The sequence below is a fragment of the Rhinatrema bivittatum genome, chromosome 8 (assembly GCF_901001135.1).
Source record: "Rhinatrema bivittatum chromosome 8, aRhiBiv1.1, whole genome shotgun sequence".
Classification (NCBI taxonomy): Eukaryota; Metazoa; Chordata; class Amphibia; order Gymnophiona; family Rhinatrematidae; genus Rhinatrema; species Rhinatrema bivittatum.
Genome location: NC_042622.1, coordinates 22683421 through 22704945, shown reverse-complemented (window position 1 = coordinate 22704945; position 21525 = coordinate 22683421). Strand labels below are relative to the sequence as shown.

Genomic DNA, 21525 nt, shown 5'->3' with positions numbered 1-21525 from the left:
AACTTTATGGCCCCTTTCCCCGTAATTTGAGCCCTCGGGGTTCTGGGGGCTGGAAGAGCTTAGACAATTGTCCCACGGGGTAAAGGGAGAGACTGAGGGTCCAGGGCTAGCCTAAGTCGGGGGTCAGGCAGCAGGCAAGAGCAGTCAGGGTCTAGGCAAGGGTCAATTCAGAAGTCAGTCTGAGGAGGGGAAAGGCGAGAGGACTGGAGAGAAAGGGAAGGCAGGACAGGCTGCAGAGATGAGGTTATACTCTATATGCTACTAAAGTTGTTTCAAAACACGAATAATGTCAAATGTTATTTGTTAAATGTTATTGTTACTTTCAATGTTCCTTGTAATAAGCCCAGGTCGGACCGCCCCAACCAGGGTAACTTGTTTATTGTAAACCGGATTGATTTGTATTGTATACAGGAATTCCGGTATATAAAAATTAAAAATAAATAAATAAATATAAATAAATGAGACAAAGCAAGGCTGGCTGGACGCGACGAGACAAGGCAGGGCAAGCTGGAGAGACAGGAACATGCTAAGGCAACACCTACCACAGACTAGGCAGAAACCCATTGCTGAAGCGCTAGCTGGGCGTGCTTTAAATACCCAGCTAGCGCTGACATCATCCCTGGCCGCCCGAGTCAGTTTCCTGCCATGGGGCCTTTAAGTGCGGCTCCAGCACGTGCGCGCCTAAGGACTGTCGGAAGTGGACCGCGAAGAAGCTGGAGAGCTTGCTGGGGCAGCGTGTTTTAGGGCCAGTGCGGGGTGAGCGCTGCCGGTCACGGACCGACCCTGCAGCTGGAAAGTTTAACAGTACTCCCTCTGCTAAGTCCCTTCCTCAGTGGGAAACATTGTGAAAGCCTCCTCTTAAAAAAATGGCGCGGGCCATCCAGTGCTCCTACCATGTGACAGGGACCGACCAATGGCACCGATAGCCCCTGTCACATGGTAAGGGCAAAGGGCCATCGGCGCCATGCAGTATTCTGCTAAGGTGTAGTTTCTGTGTACGCCGGTTTGCTGTTTTCCCAACAAGAAGGATACTAATAATAGCCCACCTTTCCAAACAATACTGAAGATGGCTTACACCATTTTAGAATTCAAGTACAATATGTTCCTTCCCAAATAGCTTCCAATCTATGGAGGTAACTTTCAAAAGGTTTTATGCGCTTAAATGCACTTTTGAAAACTTCTATGATATAAGCTATTTTTACGTGTGCAAATCTTTTTACCTCCTTCTGAATAGCTCTGCTTACTAAAGATGTGCATTTGTTTTGCGACGAAATAGGAAATAGAGACGATATTTCCTATTTCGCCCCCCCGAAACGCTCGGTTAGTTGCTAAGAGTGGAGTGAACAGAAATCACGGCTTGGCAGCATTTAAGTGTTCATAGTGCCCTACGTACCTGAAAAGCCATTGAGCAGTGAGTGTCGAGGCTGCCAGAATGAACGGAAAGGTGTTTAATATGAAATGTTAAATGTCCTAGAGGAAACGCAGGCAATCACATGGTCACGTTTGTCTGGCAGGCTGCAAGTTCTATAATAATTTAGAAGTCCTAACAGAAACACAGGCTTGCAGATAGCAGGCTACGCCGGGGCCTACGAGGCCCGCTGTTCAGGCAGCGCCCATGCTGGCATTTCTGGAGCTTTGGAATTAGGCATGGGAAATGTGGGTGCTGGAGGGAACTAAGTAGGCATCTTGTATGCTCCTCTATCCTGGATGGTGGATGAGTACAAAGAAAAGGCAAAAAAAAAAAAAAGGACTTTCCTGGGCAGGGAGAACCCCATGGCTGACAGTGGGGATGTATCCTTATGGACGGACTTTCAAAAGCATCTACACACTTAAAACTGGGCTTTAGACAATTGCTACATCATATGCCACTGAATTGTCAATAGGATTTACCTGTGTTAAGGGCACCTAATGTGGGTAACTGGGCTTTGAAAGTTGCTATGATAGTATGATGCATTTACATGCATGGCTCCTTTGAAAATTCACCTGTTAGGGTGGATAGAATAAACAGGCAGGCAGGATGGGCTGAATGGTCTTTATCTGCCATCATCTGTCAAGTTGCTTTGTTACTGTGAATGTTCTAGTGCATTCTTTGCCCTCCTGCCAGGACTGTGGTGTACTAATATAAGCTGCTCAGTCACCTTCACTAGAATATCACTACATGAATAGATCTTATTCTACAGTAATCATCTCTGCAACCAAACAGTGGCATGCAGTAATTAGCACAGAGAAGCTGGGTGACTGTCTCCAGGTCACACAGCAAGTAACGGAGATGAGTTCTGAGCCCAGGACTCTGTGCTTTACCTGCCTTCGTTTTCTTTGGGAAATGTTTGAGTTACAATGTTTTACTTTTGATTTTTCCACAGAATATCTTGGCAAAGGCATTATATGACAACAAGGCAGAATGTTCTGATGAACTGACCTTCCGCAGAGGGGACATCCTCATGGTCTTGGAGCAGAGCATCCTGGGAAGTGAGGGCTGGTGGAAATGTTCTCTACTCGGAAGGCAAGGCCTGGCCCCTGCTAATCGCCTGCAGCTTCTCCCCAGCTCTCCATCTGAGAAATTCCCTCCTTCCACACCATATGGTCCACTGGGAAAGTCACCAAACATCTATCAGGTCCCTTCAACATGCAAGACTTCCCTTCCGTCATCAGCGTACGAAGAGATGGGCGGCTTGTATCAGGCTCCTTCTCCATGCTCTCTGCTCTTCAAAGACATCCGTCAAGTGCCCGTTTCATCGCTCGCCAAAGTGTTCACTGAGCAGACTCACGTCTCCACAAAGCAGGTAAAGACACAAAACGGCCTCAGCATGGGGGAATGGGAACGAGATCAGGGGAAGGACAAAGAATTTAATCTTTCTTGCGTTCCTCAGCCAGAGGGTTTTCCAGTCGTTTAGAAAGACATGGCGATCACCATCGACATTTTGTCGTTTGGTTTTGTGTCATTGCTAATCTGAAACAGAAAAAAACTAACACATTTTCATTTTCTTTTACTGTTGTGTGGTAGTGCGCACTAAAAAGCAGAAACAAAAACAAATGAGCAAAAACAGCAATGAAACAAAAAAATGAAAAAAAAAAGAAACACAAGTTTTTTTTCGCAGGCACACCCCAGGTGAATCTATGGCAGCAAATGGTTAAGGCTCTCTCTGTGGCGATTCCTGCTAGTTCAGGAGTTCAGGCCCAGCAGTGAATTTGCTTTCCACAATTCCAAAGGGGCCTCCAGTCTTGACACACAAAAACTAAAGACCAAAGGGGCCCTTGCATCAACTATGCTCTGCTTTATTTCCTTATATCCACTGAAACTAATGACTTTCAGATAATAGACTAGGGGGCACTTCATGAAGTTACCATGGGGCACATTTAAAACTAATCATAGAAAATTCTTCTTCACTCAACACACAATTAAACTCTGGAATTTGTTGCCAGAGGATGTGGTTAGTGCAGTTAGTGTAGCTGGGTTCAAAAAAGGATTGGATAAGTTCTTGGAGGAGAAGTCCATTACCTGCTATTAATTAAGTTGACTTAGAAAATAGCCACTGCTATTACTAGCAACAGTAACATGGAATAGACTTAGTTTTTGGGTACTTGCCAGTTTCTTATGGCCTGGATTGGCCACTGTTGGAAACAGGATGCTGGGCTTGATGGACCCTCGGTCTGACCCAGTATGGCATGTTCTTACGTTCTTAAAAAGAAAACGATTTCCTGTTGGATGTCGCCGAGTCCCAGGAGTTTCTTAATACCCTCAGCTGAGACCTATGAGAGGTCAGAACTGAGATCCTGGGATCCAGCAAAGGATTAAAAACCATGGGGAAGTAGGAATTGCTTTACGGTACTTGCTATTTTTCCCCAGGACAAAATATCCCTATGCTCACACTCCAGAGCACGTCAGCGTAGCCTCTTCCTTGGGAGATTATCTAGAACTGCGCCAGTAAGATTCTGGTTACGCAAAGAGTGGAGCTGACTCACACTCTTGTTATACGTCAGCGTTTCTCAATGACAGCCAGCCTAATGCACCTAAAGCAGGAAAGTGGCTGACCTACAGGTCAGGAAAATATCGGAAACTCTGCCAGGATCAGACCAGGCTTTTTTATCAATGTTTGCAGTACACAAATACATTCAAGGACTGTAATAGATTCTAAATTGTTTTTGATGGCTGTTTTAAAAGGACCCTGAGGAACCTCTTATCCTATGAAAGGAGCTTGTTTATCAGGGAAAATGAAATAGTCTGGCAGGCTCTTTTTAATTGCTCCCACTTGCGGTCCATGCAGTCTTTTTAGGATAAGTAAATCATTTTTCACTTGGGCACAAATTATTCATAGCATTTGCCATTTGTGTGTTTTCTCGTTACGGCAGGGGAGATTCCTTATGCGCACAATATTTTTCAAACAAGAGCTAAAGACTGGGTCCATAATCTCCAAAGCTTTCCGCACAGGCGGGAGGTGGGAAGAACCGTGCTGAACCATATGGGCTTGATATGTGCAAAAAAAAACCAGTGTGGGGGAGGGAGCAAAAACTGTCCTTATTCCCAGAGGTCCTTAAGCCGGGATAGTCCTTGGTTGCAGCTTCTGAACTGGATTTGTGGATCTGCACACCTTTTGCGCGGCACGAAAGATCCGGATGAATCGGGGAACCTCCTCTGCTGCCACCTTCTTTTCTCTTTTCCAAATTGGACTTGGACCACCACTGGCTTTATTCAGTTTCCTAGCCTTGATTTCTATCTGGAGAGGCTTACGAGACGGGGACCATTGCCTGAGCGTGCGTTGTCATTTACGTGGCTCCTGAGCGCGTCCTTCCCCACCCAGCACCACCTTTAGCTTGGAAATAGATTCAGGAAGGGCGTAGGAAAATGTAGGGAAGGCGCAGAGGGACTCGGGCAGGGGATGTGGCATTTGCAGTTTCGAAGGTTCGGAGGTAATGCCGGAGGGCGAGGTACGGCAGAGAAATGCTGGCGCTGCAGATTGAATGGGACGCTGCGGAGGGACGTGAACCAAGCCTCTGTAGCGTTTATTAATCATTTCTACCTCTGTGTGCGTGTGCTTTTAAGAGAACGAAGAAACGTAGTTGTTTTTTATTAATTAAAACCGTGAGGGAGGATGGGTTGCCCATTGTGTGCTGAACGGCTGTGAGGAGCGCCAGGCCCAGGTAGGCAGACGTTTGCTGCTAGCCGTGCGGTGGGCAGCTTTCAGCGCCCCTTAAGTCGCACTCGCCCCTCGATGGCCATGCAGGGGCCCTTGGCAGCTCCAGCTGCTCTCTCTGAGCAGATGGTGGGCCTTTCGGTTGCAAAAAAAAACCAAAACCAAAACCCAGGAGTAGAGGCTATGGGGGATGGAGAGAGGGAGCAGATGCTTGCAGAAGAGGCAACCGGGAGTCATCAGCGGTTTTTTTTGGAAAGCTTTTGTATTTCTGCCACGGTTACTTAGAAAGGAATGACAGAGTGAGGTCATTTCTCTTCCTCGTGACACTTTTACACCCAAAAGAGCAGGAGGTGACTCGAGTTAACTGCACAGTTTATAACAACTGCATTGCTTTCCTGCGCTTTTACCACTCCGGTCAATTGCGTTTCGGAAAATATAAAATCCGAGAGGTCATCTTTCCATTTTCAAACTGTCTGCCTGGGTGGACAGCTCGCAGGGACTTGGCAGCAGTTTTTAAAGGTAAATTATACGCATGGTTTACCCTGCGCCTTTTGAAACTTGCTATGGGTACAAAGTGCCCACAGAGCTGCTTTTAATTTTTATGGAAAACAGCGCTAGCGGATTTAAAAATCCAATCTCTGCTCATCCTCTACTGATCCTCCCAAAAGCACGCTACCCCCCCCCCCCCCCCAGAAAGCCTACCCCAGATATTGCTAAAAATACATGCGCAGTGGAAATCCCCCTCCCCCCCACATTTAGGCGTATTGATGGAGGGCAATTTTCAGCTACTTTATTTATTTATTTAACTGGTTTTCTAGACCGTCGTTTAGTAAAACTTTCACATGATTAAGAAAATAAATACATCACATAAATATAAAATAAACTAGAAATACATAAGAATAAAGAGGTAAAACTAATTTTATTGATTGATTTAAAGCTTTTATATACCGACATTAGAGGGGAAACGTCGTACCGGTTTACATCCGAACTAAAAAGGTGGAAAGTACATAAAACAGGTCATGGGGAGGGGCAATGAACAGAAAGAGGCCGAGAGGTAGCCGGAAACAGAGCAAAGAGGAATATAATGCAAATAACGTATGCAAATCATTTTAAAACAAACTTGCCAAAACAATGAAATATAAAAGTTAGAATTAAAACAGATGCATTAGAATAGTGATTAAACAATGGAAAAGAATAAGATTGGAAACATGACTCAGCCAGCACTGCTATAAGCCCTCTTACATAGCCAGGTTTTCAGATTTCTTTTAAAAACTGGTGAATGGTTTTGAAAGTTGCCCTCGGGAGGAGGGGGTGGTGGGATAGTTTTAAAAGGCTTTTCTGCGAGTTAAGCCGTGCTTTCCCCCTAGCAATGTCTCAGTATAACATTGCCTGCCCAAGTGGTGGGTAAAAGTAGGCGGCTACGTCATGCATGCGTGGCAGTTTGTACCCAGGCCTGAGTGGAGCTATTCCCGGGGCAGGGTCGGGGAGAGCTTTGCATTTGCTCACGATATTTTTGCATTGTAAAAAAACGTGCGCATACATTTTCCCCAAAAAAAATATCTGCGCGCCTTACACAGCAGGCGTTAATCACGTGCAGGTGAATTTGGTGGGATAATTATCAAAGCGCACCTATGCAAATTAATTTTGCTTTGAAAAATGGCACAGCTTATGCCTGCACTTGCCGGCAAATTTATGCCTCCGCGAAGGGCGTGCTTTTGGTAACATCGCACGTGAGTTATCCGGCAAGCGTGCACATTAAGTTGTACCCATTTTCAAAAGCAGACTTCCGTGCATGAGTCCACATTGAAAATTACCCCAGCAAAAGTGCGTGCACGCGATGACAGCTGCTGTTGGGGCAAGCGGCTTTGCCGAGAGAGAATGCATGCGCACTTTTTCAAATCGAAAAGTGTGCACGTAAGTCCCAGACCCACCCAGGCTCCGCCCCTCCCCTGGAACACTCCTCCCCTGTGTGCATAAAAGTATGTAATAACGGCATGTATGTAATTTCATGTGCGTCGGCTGCACAGTTTTCTAAAGGGCCACTTCTGCTGGTAAAGAACTACTTCCCTCGCAGAAGTCGCTGTCAAAGTGATCCTCCCTATCTCTTCGTTTTTTATTTCAGATTTCATTTTACATATGGCATCTGAATGAACTCTATCTGGTATCCTTGCACTAATAGCCAAGGACTTTCATTTCATGCTTAGCAGTTTTGGTTCCCTTCGTGATGTGCTGTTTTTGTCGTAGTTTCAGTGGCATGTCCTGCATAAAGAGTGAACCTGATTATTTTGTGCTTTATGCTAAACTATTTTTTAATTCATTTGTTCTACAAACATGATAGCATCAAGGTGATGTATGCTGTTCATTTCAAGATAAAGGCACTCCTTCTATACAAAGAGATGTGTTTTATTGTTTTGAGGAGCGGTCTCAATATTCCTTCCAGAAGGCCTGGTAAGTGACTCCAGGTTATCACTAAATCCTAGTTTTTTCAATGCCAATGCATTCTGGGAAATGTAGTCCTGAATTTTCATACTTCAAGCTGGGCTGCAATAAGGCCTGATTTGCACTGAATGGAGTTTTGGAGAGATGGGATGTGCAGTTGTCCTGTATCTGGACTTCCAGGATACTGGTGCTGTTTACTGCCATCCATCACAGGAAACCTCAACCTTTGCTCTTCTTCCTTCGATTGCTATACTGTTGCACAGATGTGAAACTTTCATCAGAGTGTTAGTCCGTCGGTCGCAGACGGCTGTGACCGCTCTGTCTTACCTCTTTTTTTTCCCTTTTCTCCCTCATTGGGCAAGATGGCTGCCTCCGGTGCCGAGGGCCTTGGCGTCTCCAACTTAGCATGGGCGTTCCAGTCCGCCATGCTCACTCCCGTGGCCTCCTAGGGCGAGCGCGCGCACATCTCCTACGCTCAAATACACGTCACGGTGGGAATCTCGGGGACGTCCCCACCGCATGACGTTAATACCGCCGGGTATATCAAGCTTCTGTTTCGCTACCACCTTTGAGTTAGCAAGGACTTTGGTTTAGCTACTCTGACCGCTCTAAGCTGCCCGCTTAGACGCCGCTTTCACTCCAAGGGCCTCGCTCCTCTAGAAGCTCTAGACACCTGCTCCTCGGGAGTCTCTCGCTTCCAACTCCCTTCAGGGTCTCTACTAATTAGACAACCACTCCTCGGGGGTCTTCTCTTTCTTCTCCATTTCAGGATCTCGGACTATCAGGTACTTGCTCCTCGAGGGCCTACCGGTCTATGTATCCTGTACCACGGACCTTCAGTCCCACCATCTTATCACCAGGAAGACGCCTACACTCTTGTGAGTACCTTTATGATCCGGTGCTCCAACTCCACCCACCAGCTGCGGCATTACCCGCACTGCGGGCTCCTGCCTATCGTGAACATCTGGGTGAGATTCTACATCCGAGCCTATTGAATGTATTGGCACCTCGTGGATCTCAGTGCCTTACCTTCCTACTCTACACCATCTATCTACAGCAGTACAATAAAGCCCTCCATCCAGTTCTGTGTCTGATATCTAAGCTTAACCTATCTCTGTGGTTCCCCACAGGGCTCCTCTCTGTGAGCAGAGTCATCTCCACAGCGACCAAGGGTCCACAATGCCATAAACACAACACAGAGTGGAAAGCACTGTCTTAAGCCAACTAATATAAGTAGTGTCTACATCTTAGCTGGCATCGCACCCTGATCTGGTCTTCAGAAGAATGGTGATGAGCAATTCAGAAAGTTCACCCCACACAAACCAATGGTTTCTCTCAGCACATGCCAGCAGTCGACTCAAATCATGTAAGAGGTTTATTACTAACCATGGAAACTCTCAGCTCATCTCTGGAAAGCCTTGTAAGGCACGACCACAAACATCAGCTGCCGATAAGATGAGATTACAAGTAGTGGAGACTTTTCCACTAGGATCAGAAGAACCATGGACAATCAGGCGATGCCTAACCTGCCTCAGAACTGGTGTGGAGCTGCTGCAGAATGAACCTCCTGAAATGGTACTCTCTCAGCCAGGCTCAGAACACAAACTTGGGGCAGACAGCAGATCTTGCCAATCCTGCCCCAGTGTCATCTGTTACAGGAACCATGCTCAGTAGAGATGTGAATCGGTACCGGACTCGTTTCCAGTATTGGGTTCAGGGAAAAACCGCGGGAAATCTTCGTTCCCGTGTTTCTTAGCGTTTTTTATCGACTGTCTCGTGCTGAAAAAAACAAACACTCACCCTGAACTTAATTTAATTATTTTGAACCCCCCCCCCCCCCCCAAACCTTTTTAAAGTACCTGGTGATCCAGCGGGAGTCCCGGGAGCGATCTCCCGCTTTCGAGCCGTCAGCTGCCAGTAAACAAAATGGTGCCGATGGCCCGAGAGTGGGAGATCGCTCCCGGGACGACGCTGGACCACCAGGTACTTTAAGAAAGTTTTGGGGGGTCGGGAGGGTGAGGAATGCTAAAGAATTAGATTTAAAAGGTTGGGGTGGGTTTGGGGGTTGTTTTTGTGTGCCCTTTCTTCCCCCCCCCCCCAAAACAATAAGAGAATACCCACGAAAAATTTTGTGGGGTTTTCCTATCAGTTTCGGGGACCCCCTGATATCTGACGAGTTTGAAAATATCGTCCGATATTTCAATCGTCAGAAAAACGATTCACATCCCTAATGCTCAGTTGACATTAAGCATCATAACTGAATAGGCAAGGACCTGTGCCCACAAATGGTCATCACTGGTCTGAGAAGGTAAGATGGACCCGAAATAATTATAAGGTCTATTCCACTGATTAACAAGCTAGCAAGAGGTGCTTCCTGGAGCTGAAAAAGTAGCAAATTATGCATGCAACACACTCACCCCACACATTTTAGATCACTTGCTGCAAGCAGATATGTCATATGAATGCTAATACACAAGTGGGCCAAACATCCACGTACTAAGTCCCCAGCATGCTCTCCTGCTGCTTGAGGAGCATCTTCAGATGGAATACATCATCTGCTTTGAATCCAAGAAATGTTCTTGCAAAAAAGGGGAAAAGCATGGAGTTTTGCATGAGTTTTCTCGCTTAATATAAAGCAGTGCAGAGACTTTCCTCACGGGTTTGTCGTTTCTTTCTGATTTTTGGTAGAAATTATTTCTTGAAGAAATGCTACTGCTATTTGACTTCGCCCCAGTGGGAGACATTCATCTGTCGCCACTTGTCCATGCTGCCAGGCTCCTGAGGCCATTGCCATTTTAAATCTCCTTACATTCAGAAGCAGGCCTGAACATGAGGAGGCAAGACAGGTTAATAGCTTATTATGGCAGCTTAAATGGTTTTGTTCAGAATAGCCTCCTGGCAGCTGAGAACACCCAGAGGACATCATTGGTGTAATTAGGTTAATTTCTGAATGTGTCACATAGCTGAATTCATTAATACAACTTTTCAATTTAGCATAAAAAGAACTCTGTAAAACCCCTCACTTAGATATCATCATTTCAAAACTCTTGAGGGAGAAACCGTGACAGTGAATGAAGAGAGGGATGTGGATCTTCTTGTGACTGAATAAAAGTTCTCTTCGGGAGGCCTGGTGCCTCCAAAATGGTCTTCTTACTACGTTTTCACAGACACAGCAGAGGTGCCATTTTCAAAAATGCCTATGTAATGCTCTACTGATGACAAAAAGCATTCGAAATGTAGAGTGGCAAACTGCCTGCAAACAGGGAAACAATTTAGTGCATTCTACAAATGTTCTTCACCAGATGCTGATTTTGATTGATGAATAAAATCCTTGTATGCTTTCAGCTGGGACCCTCTGTTCTTGTGATCCACTGATTACATTATTTATTTGGATTTGTATGCCACTAATGCCAAGGCCGAAGCGGCTCACATCAAGTAGGACTTATCCGGCTGTCTAGCAACCGCTGAATATTCGCTTAAGTCACTTATCAGGCTATCTCTTAGCCAGAGAACTTTGAGGGCGGGTAGCAGGCGAATCAGGGCGGTGTTCCTTAGTCAGGTAACTTATCTGGCTAAGTAGCGAACTTGATACTTAGCTGGATAAGTTGTCCGTCTTAAGTTAGACCTGCTCGATAGCAAGATATAACTTATCTGGCTAAGTTGCAATATATGCATGGATATTCAGCGGCATGATATCCTTGTAACTTAGCTGGGCAGGATTTGAATATTGACCCCATACTGTCTTTGTAAACCCACCTAATACAAATAAATAATATGCAATATAAATAGTGTCATTTATTTTATTAATTATTTTTTTATATACCGACATTCGATCTCAATCGAGATATCACACCGGTTTACATTCAGGTACTGTAGGTATTTCTCTATCCCCAGAGGGCTTACAATCTAAGTTTTTGTACCTGAGGCAATGGAGGGTAAAGTGACTTGCCCAAGGTCACAAGGAGTGACAGCGGGACTCGAATCCTGGTCTCCTGGTTCATAGCTCACTGCTCTAACCACTAGGCTATTCATATATAAATAACAAAAAATTAAGACACTACTTAAAACAATCAAACACGATAAAATCATAAAAGTAAATATGTTTCTGAAATGCTTGGAATTCCAGCCGATGCTATTCCCACTATTGCCAACCTGTAGTTCCTGAAGGATTTGAAAATGGACTCTGTCTCGAGTTGCCAGCCTAATTTGAATCTAACAGATTTATTAGAATCCTCTACTGATTTGCCTGTTTCTAAACGGGGTCGTTACTTGTCTCTTTTGTTTTTTCCAAGGAACGGGATCTAATTTTGAAACTGGTTTTTTTCACCACAGAACATTTCTTTTTCTTGGTCAACGTGTTTGGATTTTCCCAGACATCACGCGAGCTACTCAGGATATGAGAAAAAATTTTCTTTCGATGCGCCAAGAAGTTATTTCCCTTGGTGCTAAATTTATTCTTCGATTTCCTTGTAAATGTATTATTATTAATTTAAATTCTGAATTTATTTTTTTTTTTATCCTGTGCAGTTCAGGTCATATCTGGATGCTCACCTTGTCACTTAATGACTGGATATTTACAATATTTATTTAAAAGTTTTTATATACCGCAAATAGGACAGATAGGCTTATTTGTCTGTTTTTTTCTTTCATGTTTCATATTTTCTTCATAATTGCTCCTTTGGTCTTGTTTCCCTTCCTTATTTTTTATAATTTTGAGACTCTGGTAGTGTGCATACTTGATTTAATAATGTTGTTTCTATGCCTTGTATGATTGTTTCTTTGTCTCAAGCCTTTTCTGTAACAAGTTTAATCCTGGTATTATTCTGAAATTATAAAGGGGTAGATTTTTCAAAGGGATAAGCGCGTAACCCTTTAAAAACCCTCCTGCGCGCGCAAGCCCCGGGACACGCGTATGTCCCGGGGCTTTGAGAAAGGGGTGGGAAGGGGGCGGGGCTGTGGGTGTGGCGCTGGCCCAAGGGCGGGACCAAGGCCTCCGGCACAGAGGCTGTGCCGGGGGATGGCGCGCCGGCACCCAGCCGGCGCTCGCAGGTTACACCTGCCAGAGGCGTCACTCCTGAAACAAAGATAGGGGGGGGGGAGATTTAGGTAGGGCTAGGGGGTGGGTTACATAGGGGAAGGGCGGGGAAGATAGGGGGGAGGGGAGGGAACGGGGAAAGCCATCGGGGCTTCCCTAGGGTTCGGCGCGCACAAGTGTGCACCCTCTTGTGTGCGCGGACCCCGGATTTTGTAACATGCGCGCACAAGGGGGTGAAGAGATGACTGAGAGGGGATATGATAGAAGTGTACAATATCATGAAAGGACTTGAACAAGTTAATGTAAATCGGTTATTTACACTCTCAGATAATAGAAGGATCAGGAGGCACTCCGTGAAGTTAGCAACTGGCTCATTTAAAACAAATAGAAGAAATTTCTTTTTCACAGCGCATAGCGGGGTAGATTTTCAAAGCCCCGGGACACGCGTATGTCCCAGGGCTTTGAATAAGGGGCAGGAAGGGAGCAGGGGCCTGGCGCAGGTCCGGGGGCAGGACCGAGGCCTCCGGCACAGTGGCTGTGCCGGGGGATGGCGCGCCGGCAGCCGGCCGGTGTGCACAAGATGGCAGGCGTAAAAAGTGAAATAAGGTGGGGGGGATTTAGGTAGGGCTGGGGGGTGGGTTAGATATGGGAAGGGAGGGGAAGTGGAAGAAAAGTTCCCTCTGAGGCCGCTCCAATTTCAGAGCGGCCTCGGAGGGAACGGGGAAAGCCATCAGGGCTCCCCTAGGGCTCGGTGCGCGCAAGGTGCACAAGTTTGCTCCCCCTTGTGCTCGCTGACCCCGGATTTTATAACATGCGCGCGGCAGCACACGCATGTTATAAAATCGGGCGTACATTTGTGTGCACCGGGTAGTGCGCACAAATGTACCCCACGCACACCGATTCGAAAATCTGCCCCAGTATGACCATGGAAAAATCCGTATTCGTGCTGGGAAGAAAAGTACGTGATTTAGGCTTTTGGCTAGATCCGGAGCTCAGTATCCAACAACACATCTCAGTAAAAATTCAAGAAGAATATTATAAACTACTGGTACTCAGACGGCTAAAACCCTTCCTCAACCCAGCAGAATTCAGAACAGTGCTCCAAGCTTTATTATTTGCTATCAGAAATTACTGCAATTCCTTATATTTAGGCCTTCTGCAAACAACACTAAGACCACTTCAAATCTTGCAGAACTCAGCAGCGAGACTTTTGATCGGAATAAATAAAAGAGAACATATCCCTACTGTGCTTATCACACTACACTGGCTTCCAATAGAGGCAAGAATCAAATACAAAACGCTCTGTCTAATTCATAAAGCTATTTATGCCGAACACATTGATTGGCTTAACGCATTGTTTCGCATCCACACCCCACAACCTAATTTACGTTCTGCCAATAAAGGACTCCTTGTTGTTCCCTCAGTGACAAGTGCCAAACTTACATCTGTCAGGGAAAGAGCTGTCTCATTAGCGGGCCCAAAATTATGGAATACCATGCCTCTTGAATTGAGACTACAAAAAGATCTGAAGCGGTTTAAGAAGGTGTTAAAAACATGGCTTTTTAATCAAGCATATAGTAGAGACTCAAGCTAGTGATTTATATTTTTGTTTTGATTTTATTTATTTTAAGTGTTTTAATTGATGTATTAAGTATTTAATTGTAACTCTTGTAGTTTATAAGTGAATTTTATTTAAATTATGTAGTTTGTATTTTTTTTTTCATGTTCTTTTAGTTTTTATACAATTGTAAACCGTTGTGAAGGTCCAAAAAACCAAACATCGGTATATAAAACTGACTAAATAAATAAGTAAATTCATTGCCAGAGGATGTGGTTACAGCAGTTAGTGTAACTGGGTTTAAAAAAGGTTTGGATAAGTTTCTAGAGGATAAATCCATAAACTGCTATTATGGAAATAAAGAAGCAATAGTAGCTTGTGATCTATCTAATGTTTGGGTACTTGCCAGGTTCTTGTGACTTGGCTTGGCCACTGGTGGAAACAGGATGCTGGGTTTGATGGACCCTTGATCTGACCCAGTATGACATTTCTTATGTTCTTAATATATGGAACATAATGCCAGTCTAATATGATTGAAAAAGTTTCAGATTTATAAAAGACAAGCGTCTAAGCCTGCATACAATGATTTACAATAGTCCAGCCGACTAGTGATTATGGCATGAACGACAGGGGCCAGACCAGTGGAGTGGAGGAGTAGCAGCAGGCTGAGAACTATGGAATATTATGTCAGACATAGAGAGAAAAATAAAGTTAAATTCAATTTACAATTTATAATTTACTAAATCAAAAATGTACTTATAAGTACAAATTACAGTTTATTTAATTGAATCACTGGATGTATTTAACCCATACCCTTATTATTATGTAATGAAAATGTCATATTAAAACTCTTTACACTCTCAAACATAAAGAAACATTCATTACAAGTCATTCATACCAATCCCTAAAAGTCCACACTCATTCCTTCACATCAGTTATACATATATACCAATCGCTAAATACTTAATATAGCAATTTCCCATGTGAAAAACGGTCTTCAACTGTTTCTTATAGTTCTCAAAAATATTTCTCTTTTTACGGCTGCGGCCCTATGATAAGGGGTGCAAAGCAGAGGTAGAGGTGAACGCTGTTAGGGGAGCCTCAGACACAGCATCTAAGTAGATTCAGGAGGCATGGAGACCCCTGCTGGCAGCTAAAAGTTACTGAAGAATTTCGCCATGCTGGGAGTGGTGGGGGAATCCCATTTTAGCCTATAGCCAACGAAGGGGTTCACGTTGCCCGTCACTGTGAAAAGAGAGTGAAAACGGGGAAGAGGAGTGAGTGCGGCCTAGAGAATGCTAATTTCTTTACAAAAAGATTTTCCATTATATTTGCTCTTTCAGAAAGATGCTAAGAACGTGGATCATCATTGTTTTAATAACGTGAGTTTATGCCCGGTGGGTTATTGAGCTTATCATGTTGGCTTTTAAACATCCAAACAACATTTATTCTTGTGATGACACAAAAGCTGCAGGATAAAAAAAAAAGAAAGAATTCTCCAGCTTTGGAACAGGTCATCTCATCATTGTGGCAGAGCCTCCCCCCCATCATCACACAATTTCTCAAGTTCGGCCAGAAGGTTGTCAGCTCTTGGCTCAGCCCCTACTGCCTGGATCTTAGTCAAAAGACAGAGAGGAGCAATTATGCAATTCCAGTTAAAACAGTGGTTAGAGCACTGAACAAGAATTGAGGGAGAAGTCTGGGTGAGACGTTCCAGACTCGCCCCTGCCACCGGCTGTCTGCATGATCTCGGGCAAAAGTCCCTTTAGGCAGATGTGTACTGTTAAGCAATTTTCCCATAGACACAGCGGGTCGGCTTCACCAAGGTCTTTTCTCCACTGTCATCTCTCATGTGACTCAAGGAGCCGGCTGAAAAGAAGGCCAGTCTCTGAATCCGGCGGGCCTGGCCAGCAAAAATGCAGTTTTATTTTGTATTCTTTCCCATGCTTTACATTGCATGTGTGGGTACTTTCCAGGTATTTGCATCCAGGATGGGCCACTGTTGGAAACAGGATGCTGATGCTCGATGGACCCTCGGCATTACCCAGTATGGCAGATTATGTTCTTAACCTTAATATGCAACGTGCGTGGAGGGATCCCCTCTGTCTGTCACTGGCAGAATGGACACTATGGGCCGGCTTCATGAAAGTGTTTTCTCGCCCGGGGGAGGGCGGTTTTTAGAGGCTATTTTTATGGATTAAATGAAAATTGCCTTCCTAAATGCAAAGTATCGTAGCTTCCATAGCATGTCCACATTTACCCATGGGGAAGAGCACGCAGATCAAACTTGCGGTTTGTAGGATTTGAGGAGAGCACTGCTGATGTGAAGCTGCTGGATATCCTGGAACAGTGGTTATCCGTGGGAGCTCGGCCGGCCAGACGGTTGGTAGCGTGAAGGTGGTACACGCGCACCAACAGGGCAACCAATTGGCGGGATGGAATAAGCCGTGAGTTGCTGTAGTGAAACTTCTGAATTATGCACATAAAAAGGGAAAAAAAATGCTTTCCTATTTGAACAGATTTAAAACTATGGTTATGCTCTTACAGGAAACACATATGTCTGAAAGAGAACATCTCAAGTTAAAGAAAAAGGGGATCAATCAGGTATTCTCAGCACAAGGCTCATCTAACAGTAGGGGAGTAACAATTCTGATTCATAAATCTGTTTCATTTCAGTGGCAAAAATCTATTGTTGATCCAAAGGGAAGATATAAAATAATTTTAGGGCTCTTATTTGGCAAACCCATGATCCTAACGTCAGTCTATGGCCCAAATGTCTATGACCATAAATTTCTCATAAGTTACTTCTCATATTTTATCACTTATTTGTAATTCAGTGGTGTTAGGGGGAGATCTCAACTGCATTATAGACCCATCTTCAGACAAACAGTCTAACAGTGCTACACGCTCACTGGGGTCCTCTAAAGGAATTTCATTTCTGTGTCATACTTTAAGGGTTCTAGACATGTTCTTATGATTCTGAAAATCTTTTTTCTAGTGTAGGGAATTCACCTTTTCAGATCATTGCCTGTTCATTCCAAGGGGGAAGTCACTCCAGTGTATTTTGTAACTGGAAAATGCCCCCATGGCTAACCAGGACAAAGCATTTGTAGAATTTTTACAAGCCAAATGGTGAGATTATGAGACTGAATAGACAGCATAAATCACAGCCAATACTTTTCTGGGAGATAGTTAAAGTTGTATTAAGGGGTGATATATTAAATTTTGCAATCCAGAAAAAGAGAACTAAATAAATATATCTTAGATCTAATAGCACAATTAAACATTGAAAAGCAGTTTTGGAATGCTCAAAATACCCCAGATAATCAGAAGAAGTTCTTTCTGATATGGAAATGTTGAATGTCAAATTACATCAAAAGGCAATATCCTCTCGGTTTTCTTTAAAACATAAGTTATTTCTCTTTGGGAATAAATCAGGTAAATTATTAGCTAATTTAGGGCCTCAATTTCCAATATCGCATGGTATCGCATGCGATACCAAAAAGAGGTGTTACCTTATGCTAATAAGCATGTGTATCACAGATTGCGATAACAGCTCTTAGCACAAGTTGCGCTATTAGAGAGAGCGAGAGCCTTGCTATAGTGCCCCTTCCCTAGACAGGTATATGTATCCCTATGGGAGGCCCACCTAGTAACTCGAGGTGGGGATTAGGTATGAGTGTAGGGGGTTGGGGGCCACTTTCACATTCAATATGAGACGTACGAACAGAACAGTGGTCTCTTGTGAAGATTTGATGGCCTTCGGCATGAGGAAACTCACTCCAAGATGAGATTTGGGCAATGTTCTCTCAACCTAGCTTGATGCCACTGTTCTGTTCATACGTCTCATGTTGAATGTGAAAGTGGCCCCCAACCCCCTACACTCATACCTAATCCCCACCTCGAGTTACTAGGTGGGCCTCCCATAGGGATACAAATACCTGTCTAGGGAAGGGGCACTATAGCAAGTCTCTCTCTCTCTCTCTCTCTCTCTCTCTCTCTCTCTCTCCCTCCCCCTCCCCCCCCCCCCCCCCCAGCCTGCAGCATACTGAAACAGGCTGTCTGGAAACATCGTGAACCGCGATAAACCTTTACCGGCGCAAATGAAAGAGGTGTAGCTATTGGCCGCGTTAGGAGCCGTGCTAACACAGCGGCTGTTTCGCGGCACACGATAACTCTTTCCTACTTTACATATGCTCCGCCCCAACTCCGCCCCCTAAATTAAAAATTTGCATTCGCAAATCGCGTTAATGGCTGTTAGCGCGATTTACGGAATTATCTCCCGCAGTAACTCCTTGGAAAATGACCCCCTTAGTGTGGGGTCGTCGTAAATCGGCATATGTGACAGGATTAAACAATTATTCGGAGAAAGTGGTGACATCATCTGAGACAAGGGAACTTTTTTGAGATCATCATCAGCATCTCTACTCTGCAGAGACTGAAGATTTGGAAACTAGGGAAAACTTTAAGGAGTATTAAATTACCCACATAATTACCGCATCAAGTAGAATAGTTAGATGCCCCTATTCATATATCAGAAATTGCCTCAGTAATAAAGGGCTAAAAAATGTTAAGGCCCCTGGTCCAGATGGTCTGTCAGCTTTGTTTTACAAAGCAGTCAACCCTTGTTCCCTGATGACTATCAAGCAGCTATTTGATGAAATGGTAGCCCTTGACAAAATGCCAGATACACTTAAAATGGCCTATATTACAGACTTCCTAAGCTGGGCAGAGATGCACAGTTAACATCTTCATATAGTCCAATCTCGTGGTTGAACTTGGATATTAAGATATTTGTGAAATTGCTAACAAATAGGCATGTTGATATTTTACCCATGTTAATTTCTAAGGCACAGGCAGGTTTTGTTAAACAGAGAAGATAGTGTATTAATATTTGCCGTATTTTGCTGCTGTTAGATCTGTGCAGGCGGGCACAATTTCAGGATCCCCTGTTAATGGGATTTGATGCAGAAAAAGCCTTTGGCAGGGTCTCATGGTCTTTTCTGCAATAAATATTGGAGGTATTTGGATTCTCCATATTTATTAGTCAAGCCATTCATGTTCTTTATGTGAATCCCAAAATTAAAAATCTAGGTCAATAATTTATTTATTTATTTTATTTAAATTCTTTTAATATACCGATGCTCAAGACCATGTCTTATCGTACCAGTTTACATCAAACCAGGGTAAAAACCATAAATAATAGAAGTGAAAGTTACAATAAACGGGGAGAGTAATTCAGGACAATTGAAAGTAGAAGGAATTAGATTTAGATAACACTTTTTAGGAAAAAGTGCAACAGGCAACTATATAATAAACTCTCAAGTTCCTTTTCATTGACTAGAGGTTCTAGGCAGGAATGCCCATGCTCTACTTTATTATTTAGCCTTACTTTAGAACCATTAGTACATGTTCTTAATGATAAATTAAAGGCGCACGCAGTTACCCCTTCTTATCAACTCTGTTGTTTGCAGGTGATAGCCTTCTGTTTGTTCCGATGGCAAGAGTTTATTAGTAGAGGTTTTAGGAACATTTCAAATCTATAGAAGTTTTTCAGGCCTCAACCTAATTTAGATAAATCTAAGGGATTGGATATTGTGTGCCATTTACATAAAACATGGATAGATTTTCCACTACAACAGGCTGGGGAATCGCTTAAATATCTAGGTGATCATATTAATAGGAATATGGGATTATGGTACCAATCTAATGTTTTGTCTATTGGTGAGTTTCAGAATACAACCCAAAATTGGATATAGTTTCCACTATCATTGATGGGGAAGATAGCACTGGTCAAAATGGTCCTTCTCCCCAAATTATTGTATCTGCTGCAAATGATGCCTTCAGTGCTTAGCAGAGAGGATATCAAAGCACTGCAAAAGATCTGTACTAAATTTGTGTGTCGAGAACGTAGGGCAAGAGTCTCATTTGCCAACCTTAATGATTCCTAGGTGGAAGACGGTTCAGGTTCCCAAATATTAGATACTATAATTTAGCAAGCATTCTGCATGCAGTTGGGGACCCTTTACGGAATAGTAATAATTACGCAGATGTAGACGTGGAAAGAGTGTTCACTCATCCACATGACTTTCATTTCTTGCTGTATGTGGAAGGTCAAAGGGTACCAGAACACCTGTCCAATAAATTTATTAGTTCGCTCTAGGCAGTATGGTTGGAGGAATGTTCGACTATTGGTTGCACTTCCTTGGAAAAAGTCCCCCTGGCTTCCGATTAGAGGGAATCGCAGATTTCCGCCTAGAAACTCAAGCAAATTTTTTCAAACAGTTTCTCAAATGGGGTTGGATACTTTTAGTGCATTCATGGATAGTCAGCATAAACAAGTATTCTCGTTTAAATATTGTCAAGAACATTTAGGCTTTCATATAACAGACTTTCTGGCATATGTCTAATGGGATCATTTTATTACCAAGCATATAAAAATTAAATCAGAACCTTTTACTTTGGGGCTATTTTAGAGGCTGATTCAGTTATGGAAAGGGGGTAAGCAATCTCTATCAAATGTTTATAAATATTTCCATTCAGTAACTTTGTATAAGATATACTCTACTCTAGCAAACCTTTGTGATATGGATCTGAAGTTATCACTTGAAGATATTTTAGATAGTGTTAATTGGCTATATAAATGTATTCCCTCAGCTCTGTTGAGGGAGAAGCATCTGAGAATAATTTATATAGTAATTATATCTTATCATGCTTACAGGATGAAACTGTTTGATAATCCTGCATGTGTGAAGTGCTCAGAGGTTAATGCAATGTTATGTCGTGGGTTATGGGAATGTCCTTCTATGCAACAGTTTTGGCAAGTTATATTTACATTTATTTATGGATGTTTTGGATACTCAGGTATCTTTACAGCCAGATCTGTGTGTGTTGGGAATATTTATTTAATGAGACTACTTACTCTAAATTCGATAAGATGTTTATTGTTAAGGGGGTGGGTTATGCTAGGAAGTGTATACTGAACAGATGGATTTCTCATGATGCTCCTACGTTGAACTGCTGTTGGATAGTAGAAATGTCTGGTCTCTTGAATTTGGATTTTCGAACTTGTAACATGAGGAAGCACCTTAGAGGATCTTTTTACAAAGGGCGGGGTGCATTTATAAAGTCACTTCCCGGTGACCTTCAAGTGAAATAAGACCTACATGATTCTAAGTGATGGTAGTGGATGCTCATGAAAGCTGAGGACTTTGCTTCCTCGTATATAAGTCTTCAATATTGGGAGGGAAGCTGGATGGGGTTTCTTGGATCTGAATGTTAATTTCCTGCTATAGTGTATAATTGTTGGTTTATTGTTAATTATGTTGGAAAATATTTAAAAAAAAGATTTATATAAAATG

At 43.4% G+C, this 21525-nt stretch overlaps 1 protein-coding gene and 1 long non-coding RNA gene across 3 annotated transcripts in view; one reads left to right on the top strand and one right to left on the bottom strand.

Annotated features, from left to right (window-relative positions):
- The window catches only part of LOC115096336, a 128799-nt gene that overhangs the window by 64863 nt on the left and 42411 nt on the right, over nucleotides 1-21525 (bottom strand). Inside the window, exon 2 of the long non-coding RNA XR_003858040.1 lies at nucleotides 2420-2950. This is a non-coding gene — a long non-coding RNA (uncharacterized LOC115096336). The remainder of the gene's footprint in view (nucleotides 1-2419; nucleotides 2951-21525) is intronic.
- CASS4 (Cas scaffold protein family member 4) overlaps nucleotides 1-21525 on the top strand; it is a 110904-nt gene that overhangs the window by 64931 nt on the left and 24448 nt on the right. For both annotated transcript variants that reach the window (XM_029610789.1, XM_029610790.1), the window contains exon 2: nucleotides 2364-2783. In XM_029610789.1, coding sequence (XP_029466649.1) covers nucleotides 2364-2783 — 420 coding nt within the window. The remainder of the gene's footprint in view (nucleotides 1-2363; nucleotides 2784-21525) is intronic.